General features: G+C 37.0%; 1 protein-coding gene across 12 annotated transcripts in view; it reads right to left on the bottom strand.

Annotated features, from left to right (window-relative positions):
- Nucleotides 1-17,552, bottom strand: part of PATJ (PATJ crumbs cell polarity complex component) — a 352,223-nt gene that overhangs the window by 116,277 nt on the left and 218,394 nt on the right. For all 12 annotated transcript variants that reach the window (XM_059923762.1, XM_059923772.1, XM_059923791.1 and 9 more), the window contains one exon: nucleotides 2,620-2,711. In XM_059923762.1, coding sequence (XP_059779745.1) covers nucleotides 2,620-2,711 — 92 coding nt within the window. The remainder of the gene's footprint in view (nucleotides 1-2,619; nucleotides 2,712-17,552) is intronic.

Genomic DNA, 17,552 nt, shown 5'->3' with positions numbered 1-17,552 from the left:
AATACATTATAAATATAGAGATAGCTATATTATCCCCATACTAAAGCTCAGGAAACTGACTAAGCTCACAAAGCTGGGATATCACAGAGTAGGTTTCAAGCCCAGGCAGGGTGAACTGTGGTTTCTTTTTTTAATCACTAAGCCTTAGAGTTCAGTCTTGTTTTAGAAAACAAGGTAAGAGTTCTTAGTCAAATGACTTTAGGTAAGAGTTCTTAGTCAAATGACTAGTTCCTTCCCTATGGAAACTGAAGCATTAATTAATTAATAAAATGCTGGCACACAAATTATTAGATACATATCTATTGAATAAAACAAAAGGTTGTAAGCAGTGTGTACATCTCTCTTGATACAATTCAAGCTCATTTCCCTTTAGATAGTCTAAAAGTGGGTATGACTAGATTGTTCAGAATCAAGCCCACATCATTTTTCTCCCTATAAAAGAAGATATAGAAAATCTTCCTAAGTTAGATTATTTGAGAAAGCAGTAGGGAGAGGGACTAAAGTATGAGGAATTTTGTAAGATATGAGTTATATGTCTATATGCATTTTTGAATCCACAAAATAAGTCAGACTAACTTACTATGATTGTTGCCTTTGGAGAATAAATAATCTGGATTGCTCAGTAGGAGCTGAAAGGAAATTTATTCAGTAAAGCTTTCTGAATGCCCACTATGTGCTAGGCACTATAATTTAATGACCATGTAAGAAAGGTTCATAATTAGATGACATATTTTGAATGTAGTTTGATCCTTCTAAATTGCTTAAAATCACTTCCAGTAAATAAGTATTCAGCAGCATCCTCAGTCATGCTTACACCATTAATTTCCTGAACAAATTTTTTTCTTGATTCTGATCCCTTCTGAACAATCAAAATTGAAACCAGCAGACACTAAATTAATGGGAGTATATTACTATTATTAAAATTCTACTCAGCTTTCTCTTCTGTACTCTAAATAATTTCAGTTCGTTTAACCTTTCTTTCTTGAAGGAGGGGGGTTCTATTTCCCAACTACTTAATTGCATTAAATGACTTCTTCTGGATCCTACTCAATTTTCTTTTGCTCCCTTTAAAATGGGATGACCCAGCATGAGTAATAAAGGCCCCACAAATGCTGAAGAGGTAACAGTAATGTTAATCATTAATAATGTCCCTTGCAGCAGTCGCCACCATGTGCCAAGCACTGATGTTCAGACTCTACTGAGTGCTATATAACGTCTTCTCATGTGATCCTCACACAGCTTTACACAAAGTTCTAAAGCCTAAATGGCTTCACCTCTTTACTTGTATGCACTTCTCTTGATGGACATCTTAAATTTTTGAGGGGCTGACCTTTCCTCAAGTCTGTTCATGTTTTCATCATCTAACTCTAATTTTGTAACCTCTGGCAACAGCAAGGGCCAAGAAACCCCAAAAAAGAGATTGGTGTCTAACAGAGGACTTCAAGGTGAGTAAGCCAGAGGTGGTCGTCTTAATAAATACACAAAGACAGATGAGAAGGAGGAAGGTTTCCCCCCCTAGAAACAAGAGTAAAATCCCCTGGAAATCCAGAAAGTGTTACTGAGCAAGAGAAAAGGGCATCAATGTAGGATTTCTCCAGGAGCAAAGCAGCAACGCCTGTGAGGCTGAAGTGATGGCATAGGAAGGAATATTTCAATCACCTACATTAGTGCCCATATCTGGGAATAAAACTCCCCCTTAATCCCAGCCATCTCCTGGGAGTGGACGGGTCTTACTGACAGGTAACTATAGAGAAGTGGGAGAATAACAATGATCATCACCATCATAAAGGACCAGCTAACATTTTTTCAAGCCTTTACTCCATGCTCGACACTGTGGTAAGCATTTCTAATTTTTGAAACACCACAATGAGTGAGGTAAGTGCTTTATAGCCCCCATTTTACAGATAATAACTGAGGCCCAAAGCAAAAAGAAACAGCGTGACTGTTAACATACAGGGTTAGTTACATCCCCTAAGAATAACTCAGACTTATCTGTCATTTCAGTCCAATAACAGGGAATCAAGCTTCCTTCCACTGTTGATGATGGCCACCACCAATGAGGAGTCCCAATTCTGACTCATTTATGCCAAAAGGGCTCAGTCAGCTAGCAGATGAGATGTGGGCAAATGTGGAGCCCCAAACGGACCGACCACATGACTCCAGACGGCAGAGCTCACATCTCCTCCCCTCTGCATTTCTCACCAGCACTCTTAATACGAAGCTCCTAAAATTTTCCTGGGTTCTTTTTTTCCTGCGTATTCTTTGATGAAGGCATTAATGAGTCAGCAAATGTACCAAAAGATGGTGACAGTAGGATGAGAAGCTAGAATATTCTATTATATTTATAAAGAGGATAATCAGGAAGGAAAGAATTTTTTTTTAATGGAAATAAAAATACAAGCCTCAATTACCAGTTCTATCATGTGAAACGTAAATAACAAGAACGCCTCACAATTGAAACAATCTATACTTTTCTTGAAGTGACAGTCACAAAAGGGAAATATATTTTTAGAATACAGTGATTTTGTTAAACAAACCAAAGATGAAATAGCCTTACACAAATTATAACATCTCAAGAGGAGATCTTAAGTTTTAGAAAACCAGATGTATCTGTCCTACCTGATGAAAACAAGCTTGACCTTTGACGGGGCAGTCTTAATAATGGCAGATGCATTTTGGTGACTTCTTCCATACAGGATCTGATTGTTTATCTGTGGGGGAAAAAATCAAATGCACTTGTAAAATTGTAATATATATACATTTTGTATGAAAATATATATGTATATATACATGTATACAAGTATATGTGTATGTACTTGGAATTAAAAAATGAAGTTCATTCATTTTTAAGTAGGTGGATGTAGGACTCTTTAATGCTAAAAATCTTAACATTCTTCACAGTATAGATTCAAACACTAATTCAAGCAGCTGCTAAAATCTCTTAAATTCTAATTTGAATGCAGTTAATAAAGAACATACAGTTTTTGACCCTTTTGCTAAACTTGACAGCAGCAGTTGAGCTAGATGCAAAAACCTTATGATAGATATTTCATTTCCTACAGCTTTTCCAGACTCCTAAAAAATGCAGAAAACAGACCAAACTGTGGTATTCATCAGAGCTCTGGAGTGTCCATTAAATATTATGCTGTAAACGTGTCAAGGTTATTACATAGCATAAATTTTGTTACTCCAGAGGACGTAAATATTACATCCCCATTTTAAGTCAAATATTAGAGCAATTGCTGCTAAACTATGATGATAGCCATAATCAATCTTTTATTTTATTTCAGTCATTTGATAATAGCTCACACAGTTTTGGCTTTTTCCCTCTTGTCTCTTCAATAAGTAGTTAATGATCTATGTCATACTGTCCCTATTTAACTGAGGCCTTGATAATTTCTATTATTTAAGGGATAGTATAGTACACTATATAAGGGATAGTAAAAAGGAATTATGCTTTCTGCAATTAGCACCTAATTTGTCTGTCCTTGATGTCTCTGAACTTTTGCATTTGAAGACATCTGGAAAAGGTATCATTTTTGTCATAACAGCTATAATGAGAAAGTATTTGGAAATAAACACTTCAAAGGATGGAATGAAAATATAATATTTTTAACTGTCTAAAATGAAGCTCATCCATCACCTCAAAGTGATAAAGCTGGTACTCATATCAAAGCCTATTGCAAAGACTAAACTTGAACCACCGTTTCACTATGCCTCTCATTTTATCAGCTTTTGTTCTTCACCAAGATAATCAATCTCCCAGAAATCCACTGATCGCCACACTGTCATTTCTCTGCGTCTCAGTTTCTTCTTCTTTAAAAGGAATCTAAGCACCTATTTCATAAAACTATTGTGAGAATTAAATAATGTCTTTAAATTTTATTTACAGTAATCTTGATACCCAAAGGATTTTTAATTTTTATGTGTTAAAACTACTCATCTTTTCTGTTAAGGTTTCTGCCTTTTTAACATGATGTATTTAAAAATGTGCCCACCCTCCGTATGGTACTATGATGATGGATACATGCCATTATACATTTGTCCAAACCTACAGAATTTGCAACACCCAGAGTGAGTGCTAATGTAAACTTACAGACTTTGAGTGATTACGATGAGTCAATATAGGTTCATCAGTTGTAACGAATGCACCACTCTGGAAGGGGATGTTGGTAATGAGGGAGGCTGTGCATGTTTGGGGATAGGCGGGTCCATAGGAAATCTCTTTACCTTCCTCTCAATTTTCCTGCTCTAAAAAAATAAATCTTTTTTTAAGCACCCACCCTCTAGATAACATATTTTCTCCTAATACCTTTATGGTTTTACTTTTCTTACATTTACACCTTCTTACCTAACTTAGTTATAAGGGAAATAGTTAAAGTCATGTAGTCATTAAGTGTGATGTGAAAAAGCATACTTAACAACATAAGAAATATCAAAAATGTATTAGTGACAAAGCCTGGCTACAACATAGTATGTCTAGCATGATCACCTTTTTTGCTCACCATAGTTTTCAATCTCTTTAATGGATAATGAACTGCAAATAAGAAAGTTTAAATCACAATTTTAAAATGAGATGATGCCTGGACTATGCTTGATCCAATGCCTGGCACTCAGGTAATTATTTGTGAATATCGTCCCCACTGTGCCTGGCCTCTGCTGAAAGAAAGTCTTTCCTAAACCACGACCTAGCAAACCTTCTTGTCTTTGAATTCTATGGCACTAGGTTTAAAAAAATTTCTCTTATCCCATTTGCATCTCACCCACATGGTAAAGTCAACCCTTGTCAGGTGGAAAGCATCCATGCAGGCATATAACATTTATTGAACAGAGCTAAACTCCTTGAGGGCAGGAACTGGTGTCCTCTTCTTGGTATTCCCCAGCTTTCATACACAGCTTGCATACAGTGGTGCTCAGTGAGGACGCACTGAATCACAGAGCCCTGAATGGAAGTAACACTTCCATTAATCAACTGCTAGTATGCTTTCTCTGAGGTGGGCTCCAGCCTTCAAAGTGATTGAAGTTTAAAAAAAAAAAAAAAAGTTTTTTTGATTAGCAAAAGCTTGAGCATATAGAAAATTGAGCTGTTTCATGTTTATGGATATGCCTGTCTTTTAGCTGTGATCCTCCAACTTGATAGAATAGAATCCATGGCAGTATTATTCTAAGAGGAAAAAAGCATAGCCCAAATGAAGAAAGCAAGTCATTAATTTCAATTTACCTAAGAGTAAATCTAAAGTTATATGTCTTTCCTGGTGCTGTTTCTGAATATTCAGAGGCCCTGGCAGTAGAAAGGCGAGGCAGCTTGCTTGCTGGCAATGTTTTTTCCAGTGCCAACAACTGTGGCATTTACTACTAAGGCAGCTGCTCCCTGCCAATGATCAGGGGCCTCTAAAGACTCTGCTACTCAGTGGAAAACTGGGAACAGAACAGGAAACTCAGGATAGAGTGAAACCTTATTTTACTGGATTAAATCTAAAAGAAAAAATGCAGATCTCCGGATAAAAATATTCCCTGACAAAGTCTCTTTTCTGGCTTCAGAAATGACACATTAGCAGCCCTCTGAGTTTCAGGAGAGGAAGATCTCTTTTGTGTTTTCTTAGATCTTATTGTATACAAAACAATTTCACTATTTAAATGAAAGGTATATAGCTTCCAATGACATAAGCAGGTTTTTTATATTTCCTCATCTCTAAGGAAACCCATTCCAGAGAAAATTCAGTAAGTAATTAGAAAGAATATGATGCATTTTATGCAAATTAACTTCAGACTGTCACTTTTCCTATTTCTGAGAAGGTGCTGTTTTCTGAGGGCACTATTGTTTAAACAACAGATGGAGGACGTCTTCTAAGTATAGTATAGACAGAAAGAAAGCATTTTGTACCTCCTGGAAGTTTTTCAGGTTAACTCTAATTAATAATAACTACCAGCCACTGAGTGCTTTCTCCGGGCCAAACACTCTGCAAAGCTCTTGATGCACAGGATGTCAGTTAAATCTAAGAATAACTAGGTGTTATGTATTTTCACCAGATTATGAAACTGGTACTCCAAGACCTTAAGTAATTTGCCCAAGGTGATTTACCTATTAGTTGAAAACCCTGTTTTCCTAAGGCACACCTAGAGGTATTATCATCCGTATGGTGCACATAAAAATCAGCTGATTTCTAAAGTCATCTTTGTAAAGGTGTCTATTAAATAAACTCTGAGCTGGACACCTACCATCTTAGGTCCTGGAATTCTGAGATACACAAATCAGAATCAAGCATTTCACCACAACGCATAGAGGCAAGACCCGATAGCTCTGTTAGGCTTTTGAAATCCTTAATGCAGTATGCAGTTCTGTAAGACTGCACCTTTCCTTTTGAGCAAACAAGTTACACCCTGAACAATAATATATACTTATTTCACTTTTTTTTCATTATACAAATAGACAAAGATTGACTAACTTTTAAGTTTTTTTCTGACCCAAGCCAAAGGAAAACAGTTAAAATATTTCATCCTTTCAGAATACGTGATCATTCAGATCATCTAGAGATTGGAAAACACATTATTATTTTCCATTTACTTCCAGTAAACTGAGAAGTAGAGAAACTAAGTGCTTGCCCAAAGTTTCTCCTTTCAAAGACAACTCAATGATATACAGAAAAAATAATAAATTATTTAGATATATCCTTATCTTTGATACTATCTAATAATTGCAGGAAGAACTATCCTTCGTCCTGACTTGTTATTCCAACTCCCCCCAAATAGTCTATTTATTATCTTAAAATCTGAGATGTACAACTCTTCCATTAAAGGGTAACCATATATTCTTCCATTAAAGGGTAACTGTATATTCTTCCATTAAAGGGTAACTATATATTCTAAGTCTGGGACGGTCCAGTTTACGCATGTTGTTCCCATTATTTATAGTGCTCCCTCTCAAAAGTAACACAGTTTGGGTGATAAATAATATCTTTTCCCACGTTCACCCAGCCATGACTATGGGAAGTGTATTTTATGATACTCCATCTTGATTTCCATATTACTAAATGAGAAAGGATGTAGTAGAGACTTTGGGGATTGTTGCTAGCACACAACCACTTCCTTTACCAGGAATGGTCCTTCCAACCTTCCCATCACAAATGCCATCCATAATGGTTGACAGCCAAGTTAGTATTGTTTGTCGTGCCACTCCAGGCTGAAGCTGGAGGACATACAACACAGACTGGGACCATCAAGATTCTCTCTTTTTTGGGGGTTTAAAGGAGCTTTATATACTTTCTGTATGAAGGAGATTTTTATACTCGATCTACAATTCTGGTTTTCTTATCTGTGTTTGGCTTCCTCTTCTGATTACTGACAAAAAAAGGCCTTTCTGAGATCTTCCACAAGGTCAGTAACTTCCATCTCAGCTCTATGATCCCTGGTCCCAAATGACACTAATATTTTATCATGGGTAAGTTAGCTCATGTTTTCCTAAGTTCTGAATTTCCAACTGAATGAAATGTCATTCAGGAGCAACTTATAGCAGTTCTAGATACTGAAGACAATAGCTCCAAATAAGAAACATCTGTATTTGGAAAACTTACGTCATATTATAATGGGTTTTCATTTTGATCCATATTTCCCCTCAAGGGTTGGTTTCTGCTACTCAGGGCAGGGGGGGGGAACAAAAAACAAAAAACACTGATTTGAGGTAAACCCTCTATATTCAGGTAGCAGAGATGGAATACTTAACTGCAATATTTTATCATTTGTAGAAGAAGTAGAATTAGGTTAATCCAGCAACGATTTAGCAAAAGTAAACTGATATAAATCCTTTTGTTATAGTATATAAACTTTCACTTTAGAAGTCCTTAATGAGATTTGTTTCAATAAAATTAATTATTCAAAAATATCATGAAGAGGTAGCTTTTCAACTACTCTTAATTTTCCATAGTTCAACTGAACATGAATATAAATTTATGCTGGTGAGCAGTTCAATCTACCCAAAAATGTACCAAATTGGAAGTAAAAGTTAATTAACTTAAGCTTGGATTAGAAATATTAATTACACAAAAATTAAAATTTAGTTCAAGCAACAGATTTGCCTGAGGTTTGAATATCATGTTAAAATATATTATGCTCAAAAACACACCATTTGCCCATGCTTTTATTAAATAGGATGATTTATTATGAACAGTAATAAATTATTATTAAAAAATTGAGTTAGAATTCAGGTAACTGAAATTGTGGATGAAATCTGAGAGTCCTCCCTAATTCACTTTTAAATATATTCTAAACTTTACATTTCAAGACATTAGAATATACAGGTTAACTTTTTTCTAAAATGAACTCTCTCACTGACTATAACACACATGTAGAGAAAAACAAACAAATCATAAGTGTTTATAACTTGATGGATCTTCTTACAGTTTAATTTTTAACCTAACAATTCCAAGGACTTCCCTGGTGGTGCAGTGGTTAAGAATCCTCCTGCAAATGCAGGGGACATGGGTTCGAGCCCTGGTCCGGGAAGATCCCACATGCCACGGAGCAACTAAGCCCATGCGCCACAACTACTGACCCTGCACTCTAGAGCCCGCGACCCACAACTACTGAGCCCACGTGCCTAGAGCCCGTGCTCCGCAACAAGAGAAGCCACCACAATGAGAAGCCCACGCACCTCAACGAAGAGTAGCCCCCACTCACGGCAACTAGAGAAAGCCCACGAGCAGCAACAAAGACACAATGCAACCAAAAAAAAAAAAACTTAATTACAATTCCACTTCTTACAATTCCATTTCTAAGAATTTATCCTAAAAAGATTAAAAATCAAGGTGTCAAAATGCCTATCATGGCTATAACTTATAACGGAAAAAAATAGAAAAAACTACACATTCATCAACAAAAGGTTTATTATATTTGTCATTATACATCGATAAATGGAAAACTGTGCCATTAAAAGGTGAAGGAGGATGATATAGATCTAAATCCATTGCTGTAAAAAGATATCATTATTGAGTGAAAAAGTAAGTGACAAAATACCATGTAATCTATTTATCACGTTGTTTTCATTTAGGTAAAAGTTTCTGTCAGAGTCTAAAGAAAGCTCTATGAGCATCTCTACTAAATATCAACAATGATGGTATCTCTGGTGGGATTTAAGGTGATTTCCACTTTGTTTTTTTTTATATTGATATTTTATAACTACTTTGCAACAATACCATTTATAAATGCTCACAACATACAAGGCATATACACTACACACAAACATACACATATGTCTTAAATACATTATTTCACACAAATCAGTGGAGGAATGCATTATTACCTCATTATACAGATGGAGAAATTGGGGATTAATGAGTTTAAGGAATTTGACCAATATATTTAGAGCCAGTATTTATAACCAAATCTGTTTAAGTCCAAAAGCCTGTCCTATTAATAACTGAAAACCATTATTAAGGATATGGGGATGGAGGGGGAAAGCCAAGCCATAGGGTAAGTAACTTATTTTTAATCCTATGCAATTTTAAACCCACTTAACAGGGCCTCACAAAATAGAATCCCCAGACCAAGAAATATTCCAATAAAAGTATAATAGCTATGTGTTATATCTATCAATTTATTCACTTATTCAGCAGTCATTGTGCAACTGATGAGGAAACAGGAATTTTCATTACCATCATCACCACAGCTGCCATGTACTGAGCACCAACTATGTTCCAGATACCCATTCTCTGAAAGTCACTTTACTGGTATTACTTTTATTTAGTCAGATTTGGTTCCTGCACTCAAGCACCTGGAACTCTAATAAGTGACACAGTCTTAAAAACAAATAACTGCATTGCTGTATGATGGATGTAGGCCTAAAGCAAGAGGTGATCATCTCTTCTTGGAGATGGGTGGGTGGGTATTGAGGAGTAGAAAGAGCTTAGCAGGCACAGAGTTAACTGAGTGGCAGGAAGGGCACCAGGACTGGGGAAAAGCTATTTTCATATATGAAAAGATATGTACAGAGCAACAGCCAGATCTACCCACCACCAGTCCCTCCCATCAAGAAACTTGCACAAGACTCTTAGATAGCCTCATCCACCAGAGGTCAGACAGCAGAAGCAAGAGGAACTACAATCCTGCAGCCCATGGAACAAAAACCACATTCACAGAAGGATAGACAAGATGAAAAGGCAGAGGGCTATGTAACAGATGAAGGAACAAGATAAAACCCTAGAAAAACAATGAAATGAAGTGGAGATAGGCAAGCTTCCAGAAAAAGAATTCAGAAAAACGATAGTCAAGATGATCCAGGACCTCGGAAAAAGAATGGAGACAAAGATCGAGAAGATGCAAGAAATGTTTAACAAAGACCTAGAAGAATTAAAGAACAAACAAACAGAGATGAACAATACAATAACTGAAATGAAAACTACACTAGAAGGAATCAATAGCAGAATAACTGAGGCAGAAGGACGGATAAATGACCTGGAAGACAGAAGGGTGGAATTCACTGCTGCGGAACAGAATAAAGAAAAAAGAATGAAAAGAAATGAAGACAGCCTAAGAGACCTCTGGGACAACATTAAATGCAACAACATTTGCATTAGAGTGGTCCCAGAAGGAAAAGAGAGAGAGAAAGGACCAGAGAAAATACTGGAAGAGATTATAGTTGAAAATGTCCCTAATATGGGAAAGGAAATAGCCACCCAAGTCCAGGAAGTGCAGAGAGTCCCATACAGGATAAACCCAAGGAGAAACATGCCAAGACACATAGTAATCAAATTGGCAAAATTTAAAGACAAAGAAAAATTATTGAAAGCAGCAAGGGAAAAATGACAAATAATTTACAAGGGAACTCCCATAAGGTTAACAGCTGATTTCTCAGCAGAAACTGTACAAGCCAGAAGGGAGTGGCATGATATTCTTAAAGTGATGAAAGGGAAGAACCTACAACCAAGATTACTCAACTCGGCAAGGATCTCATTCAGATTCGATGAAGAAATCAAAAGCTGTACAGACAAGCAAAAGCTAAAAGAATTCAGCACCACCAAACCAGCTCTACAACAAATGTTAAAGGAACTTCTCTAAGTGGGAAACACAACAGAAGAAAAGAACCTACAAAAACAAACCCAAAACAATTAAGAAAATGGTAACAGAAACATACATATTGATAATTACCTTAAATGTGAATAGATTAAATGCTCCAACCAAAAGACACAGGCTCACTGAATGGATACAAAAACAAGACACATATATATGCTGTCTACAAGAGAACCACTTCAGACCTAGGGACACATACAGACTGAAAGTGAGGGGATGGAAAAAGATATTCCATGCAAATGGAAATCAAAAGAAAGCTGGGGGCTTCCCTGGTGGCGCAGTGGTTGAGAATCTGCCTGCTAATGCAGGGGACACGGGTTCGAGCCCTGGTCTGGGAAGATCCCACATGCCGCGGAGCAACTAGGCCTGTGAGCCACAACTACTGAGCCTGTGTGTCTGGAGCCTGTGCTCTGCAACAACAGAGGCCACGACAGTGAGAGGCCCGCACACCGCGATGAAGAGTGGCTCCCGCTTGCTGCAACTAGAGAAAACCCTTGCACAGAAACGAAGACCCAACACAGCCAAAAATAAATAAATAAATAAATTAATTAATTTTAAAAAATAGACTTTAAAATAAACAATGTTACAAGAGACAAGGAAGGACACTACATAATGATCAAGGGATCAATCCAAAAAGAAGATATAACAATTATAAATATAAATGCACCCAACATAGGAGCACCTCAATACATAAGCAACTGCTAACAGCTCTAAAAGAGGAAATCAACAGTAACACAATGATAGTGGGGGACTTTAACACCTCACTTACACCAATGGACAGATCATCCAAACAGAAAATTACTAAGGAAACAGAAGCTTTAAATGACACAATAGACCAGATAGATTTAATTGATATTTATAGGACACTCCATCCAAAAACAGCAGATTACAATTTCTTCTCAAGTGCGCATGGAACATTCTCCAGGATAGATCAAATCTTGTGTCACAAATCAAGCCTCACTAAATTTAAGAAAACTGAAATCATATCAAGCATCTTTTCTCACCACAACACTATGAGATTAGAAATCAACTACAGGGGAAAAAAAGTAAAAAACACAAACACATGGAGGCTAAAAAATACATTACGAAATAACCAAGAGATCATGGAAGAAATCAAAGAGGAAATAAAAAATTACCTAGAGGCAAATGACAATGAAACACGGTGATCCAAAACCTATGGGATGCAGCAAAAGCAGTTCTAAGAGGGAAGTTTATAGCTATACAAGCCTACCTCAAGAAACAAGAAAAATCTCAAGTAAACAATCTAACCTTACACCTAAAGGAACTAGAGAAAGAAGAACAAACAAAACCCAAAGTTAGTAGAAGGAAAGAAATCATAAAGATCAGAGCAGAAATAAATGAAATAGAAACAAAGAAAACAATAGCAAAGATCAATAAAACTAAAAGCTGGTTCTTTGAGAAGATAAACAAAATTGATAAACTATTAGCCAGACTCATCAGGAAAAAGAGGGAGAGGACTCAAATCAATAAAATTAGAAATGAAAAAGAAGAAGTTACAACAGACGCCGCAGAAATATAAAGCATCCTGAGACTACGACAAGCAACTCTACGCCAATAAAATGGACAACCTGGAAGAAATGGACAAATTCTTATAAAGGTATAACCTTCCAAGACTGAACCAGGAAGAAATAGAAAATATGAACAGACCAATCACAAGTAATGAAATTGAAACTGTGATGAAAAATCTTCCAACAAAGAAAAGTCCAGGACCAGATGGCTTCACAGGTGAATTCTATCAAACATTTAGAGATGAGCTAACACCCATCCTTCTCAAACTCTTCCAAAAAATTGCAGAAGGAACACTCCCAAACTCATTCTACAAGTCCACGATCACCATGATAACAAAACCAGACAAAGATACTACAAAAAAAGAAAATTACATACCAATATCACTGATAAAAATAGATGCAAAAATCCTCAACAATATACTAGCAAACAGAATCCAACAACACATCAAAAGGATCATACACCATGATCAAGTGGGATTTACCCCAGGGATGCATGGATTTTTCGATATATGCAAACCAATCAATGTGACACACCATATTAACAAACTGAAGAAGTAAAACCATATGATCATCTCAATAGATGCAAAAAAAGCTTTTGACAAAATTCAACACCCATTTATGATAAAAACTCTCCAGAAAGTGGGCATAGAGGGAACCTACCTCAACATAATAAAGGCCATATATGACAAACCCACTGCAAACATCATTCTCAATGGTGAAATACAGAAACCATTTCCTCTAAGATCAGGAACAAGACAAGGGTGTCCACTCTCACCACTATTATTCAACATAGTTTTGGAAGTCCTAGCCACAGCAATCAGAGAAGAAAAAGAAATAAAAGGAATACAAATTGGAAAAGAAGAAGTAAAACTGTCATGTTTGCAGATGATATGATACTATACATAGAGAATCCTAAAGATGCTACCAGAAAACTACTAGAGCTAATCAATGAATTTGGTAAAGTTGCAGGATACAAAATTAATGCACAGAAATCTCTTGCATTCCTATACACTAATGACGAAAAATCTGAAAGAGAAATTAAGGAAACATTCCCATTTACCACTGCAACAAAAAGAATAAAATACCTAGGAATAAACCTACCTAGGGAGACAAAAGACCTGTATGCAGAAAACTATAAGACACTGATGAAAGAAATTAAAGATGATACCAACAGATGGAGAGATATACCATGTTCTTGGATTGGAAGAAACAATATTGTGAAAATGACTATACTACCCAAAGCAATCTACAGATTCAATGCAATCCCTATCAAATTACCAATGGCATTTTTTACAGAACTAGAACAAAAAATCTTAAAATATGTATGGAGACAAAAAAGACCCCAAACAGCCAAAGCGGTCTTGAGGGAAAAAAACGGAGCTGGAGGAATCAGACTCCCTGACTTCAGACTATACTACAAAGCTACAGTAATCAAGACAATATGGTACTGGCACAAAAACAGAAATATAGACCAATGGAACAAGATAGAAAGCCCAGAGATAAACCCACGCACCTATGGTCAACTCATCTATGACAAAGGAGGCAAGGATATACAATGGAGAAAAGACAGTCTCTTCAATAAGTGGTGCTGGGAAAACTGGACAGCTACATGTAAAAGAATGAAATTAGAACACTCCCTAACACCATATACAAAAATAAACTCAAAATGGATTAGAGACCTAAATGTAAGACCGGACACTATAAAACTCTTAGCAGAAAACAAAGGAAGAACAGTCTTTGACATAAATCACACAGCAAGATCTTTTTTCATCCACCTCCTAGAGTAATGGAAATAAAAACAAAAATAAACAAATGGGACCTAATGAAACTTAAAAGCTTTTGCACAGCAAAGGAAACTATAAACAAGACGAAAAGACAACCCTCAGAATGGGAGAAAGTATTTGCGAACGAATCAACGGACAAAGGATTAATCTCCAAAATATATAAACAGCTCATGCAGCTCAATATTCAAAAAACAAACAACTCAATCCAAAAATGGGCAGAAGACCTAAATAGACATTTCTCCAAAGAAGACATACAGACGGCCAAGAAGCACATGAAAAGCTGCTCAATGTCACTAATTATTAGAGAAATGCAAATCAAAACTACAATGAGGTATCACCTCACACCAGTTAGAATGGGCATCATCAGAAAATCTACAAACAACAAATGCTGGAGAGTGTGTGGAGAAAAGGGAACCCTCTTGCACTGTTGGTGGGAATGTAAATTGATACAGCCACTATGGAGAACAGTATGGAGGTTCCTTCAAAAACTAAAAATAGGGCTTCCCTGGTGGCGCAGTGGTTAAGAATCTGCCTGCCAATGCAGGGGACACGGGTTCGAGCCCTGGTCTGGGAAGATCCCACATGCCGCGGAGCAACTAAGCCCATGAGCCACAACTACTGAGCCTGCACGTCTGGAGCCTGTGCTCCGTAACGGGAGAGGCCACGACAGTGAGAGGCCCGCGCACCGCGATGAAGAGTGGCCCCCGCTTGCCGCAACTAGAGAAAGCCCTCACACAGAAACGAAGGCCCATCACAGCCGAAAATAAATAAATAAAAAAAAATTAAAAAAAAAACCTAAAAATAGAATTACCATATGACCCAGCCATCCCACTACCGGGCATATACCCAGAGAAAACCATAATTCAAGAAGACATATGCACCCCAATGTTCATTGCAGCACTATTTACAATAGCCAGGTCATGGAAGCAACCTAAATGCCCATCGAGAGACAAATGGATAAAGAAGATGTGGTACCTATATATAACGGAATATTGCTCAGCCATAAAAAGGAATGAAATTGAGTCATTTGTAGAGACGTGGATGGATCTAGAGACTGTCATACAGAGTGAAGTAAGTCAGAAAGGGAAAAACAAATATCGTATATTAAGGCATGTATGTGGAACCTAGAAAAATAGTACAGGTGAACTGGTTTGCAGGTCAGAAATTGAGACACAGATGTAGAGAACAAACGTTCGGACACCAAGGGGGGGAAAGTGGCAGGGGGTGTGTGTGTGTGATGAATTGGGGGATTGGGATTGACATGTATACACTAATACGTATAAAATGGATAACTAATAAGAACCTGCTGTACAAAAAAATAAATAAAATTAAATTAAAAAAAAAAAGATACATAGGTAGGGAACTGCAGGTCTCTTCCTAGGAACCACAGGTATAGCTTTGGGGGGCAGAGTATAGAGTAACAGAATAAAGATACCCAGATCCTGTTCAAAGAAGACTTTGTAGAATATTTTCCCTTTCCAAAAATCTTGGGCACCAGCCCCCATGAAGAACAATCCTCACTTTCCAAACCACTGCCTTCAGTTCTGCACATGGGAGAACTGAAGGGAAGAAAGAGGCACCAAGGCAGAGATGGAACAGGGAAGATGACTGAAACTCACATGAAAACAAAATTTCACTATAACCAAAAGGTATTTCTGGATAAATTTTCACATTAATTTTTTTCTCAAAAGACAAAATAATATAATTCAACCTCTAATAACTTAATAGTTGGGCAAAAGAGGTTTTAAGAACTAAATTTAATAAACACAGTGTTGAAATAATGTCTTCTGCAACTTCATTTATTTCTTGTGAAATGCAATGTTCCCAAAGGAACACATTAATTTACAAGGCTTAAGTGTGAGAGATTTGTTTTCTCTCAAACAAAACGAATTAAATTGAAATACCTTCTGAAGGCAAAGTAATAGTATGCAGCTCACATCTCTCCAAATTTGATATATTAGGAAAATAGTAAGATATTCCTTTGAATTCTAAACCCTGACACTATTGAAAAATATCAACTCCAAGGAAGTGAGCAGAGAAATATGTTTTTGTGTTGCTCTGATTCTTAGTGTTTCTGTGGAAATAGCCCCAACTGCTGCTATAGGTTGGCTCACTTGACCAACTGAAGTAGGGTGTCTGTGGATAGTTTCCTATTACATGCAGGGAATAGAAAGGAATAAGTGAATGGAGTCATAAGTATAATCTACCCCTGAACAGCTCATTAATATTGCAGAGGAATCATGCTTTCCTAGGAGGTTGAGGCATTACAGCCTATCTCTATTAATGGTATTGTTACTCAAGTAAGTAAATAGGATCTCAGGTGAATAGTGACCTGGAATTCCTTTTCTAAGAACATCGATACATACTAAGAGTAAAGACTTCCCCTAAACTAGTAAGGCCCAGATTAATAGTTGCTTCTTTCAAACAAATGATCTGGTTAGCACTCTACTCCAATTCCCTCTGCTACCAGAATTTTTTTCTCTTGACTTCAAAACATTTTTCTTGCTGCGTCTACAGACAGCCACAAAATCGGTCATCAAAGGACCTTATCAAAGTCCCCAACTCTCCTCCTTCAAGCCACAGTTTCTCTTTTCTTTTTTGTTTTTTTTTGTTTTTTAAACACAAATGTCATCAGCGAATCAGTTCTGTAGAGGCAGGATTCCCTCATACACATTTTATCGCTTTTGAAGCATACCTCATAAAGAGCCCAGCACTGCCACACTGCTCAGCGTGACAGGTAGGCAAGATAGGTGCTCCTGTACTTTTTTAACGAGGACACTGAGACTCACAAGCTCAGTAACTAGTGCAAGGTTTCTAGGTGAGGTAGTGGCAGAGTCAGAATCCAAACTCAAGTCTTCCGATCCCAAAGCCTCTTTCCAGTAAGGATGCAGCCTTTGGTATGAGTCAAATGTATATTCAACCTGATGCCATGGGACTCCTGCTATTTCACTTAATACTCATCTTAATCACCCATATCCCATCCCCAACCACCTCCCTCCTTGTCCAAAATAATTCCCAGCATCCAATTCTCATTCCAAACTCTGTACAGTGGTGAAGGCCTAGAAAAATCCAGTTCAAGTGTCAACTTTAAAAACTCTGCCTCACCAGAGTATAGGACTATCTTCTCAGTCACTTCCTTATGTGTATATGTATGATATATGTGTGAGGAATGGTTTCA

This window comes from Balaenoptera ricei, chromosome 1 (assembly GCF_028023285.1).
Source record: "Balaenoptera ricei isolate mBalRic1 chromosome 1, mBalRic1.hap2, whole genome shotgun sequence".
Lineage (NCBI taxonomy): Eukaryota > Metazoa > Chordata > Mammalia > Artiodactyla > Balaenopteridae > Balaenoptera > Balaenoptera ricei.
The sequence above is the reverse complement of the archived record's forward strand: the minus strand, read 5'-3'. Positions and strand labels throughout refer to the sequence as shown.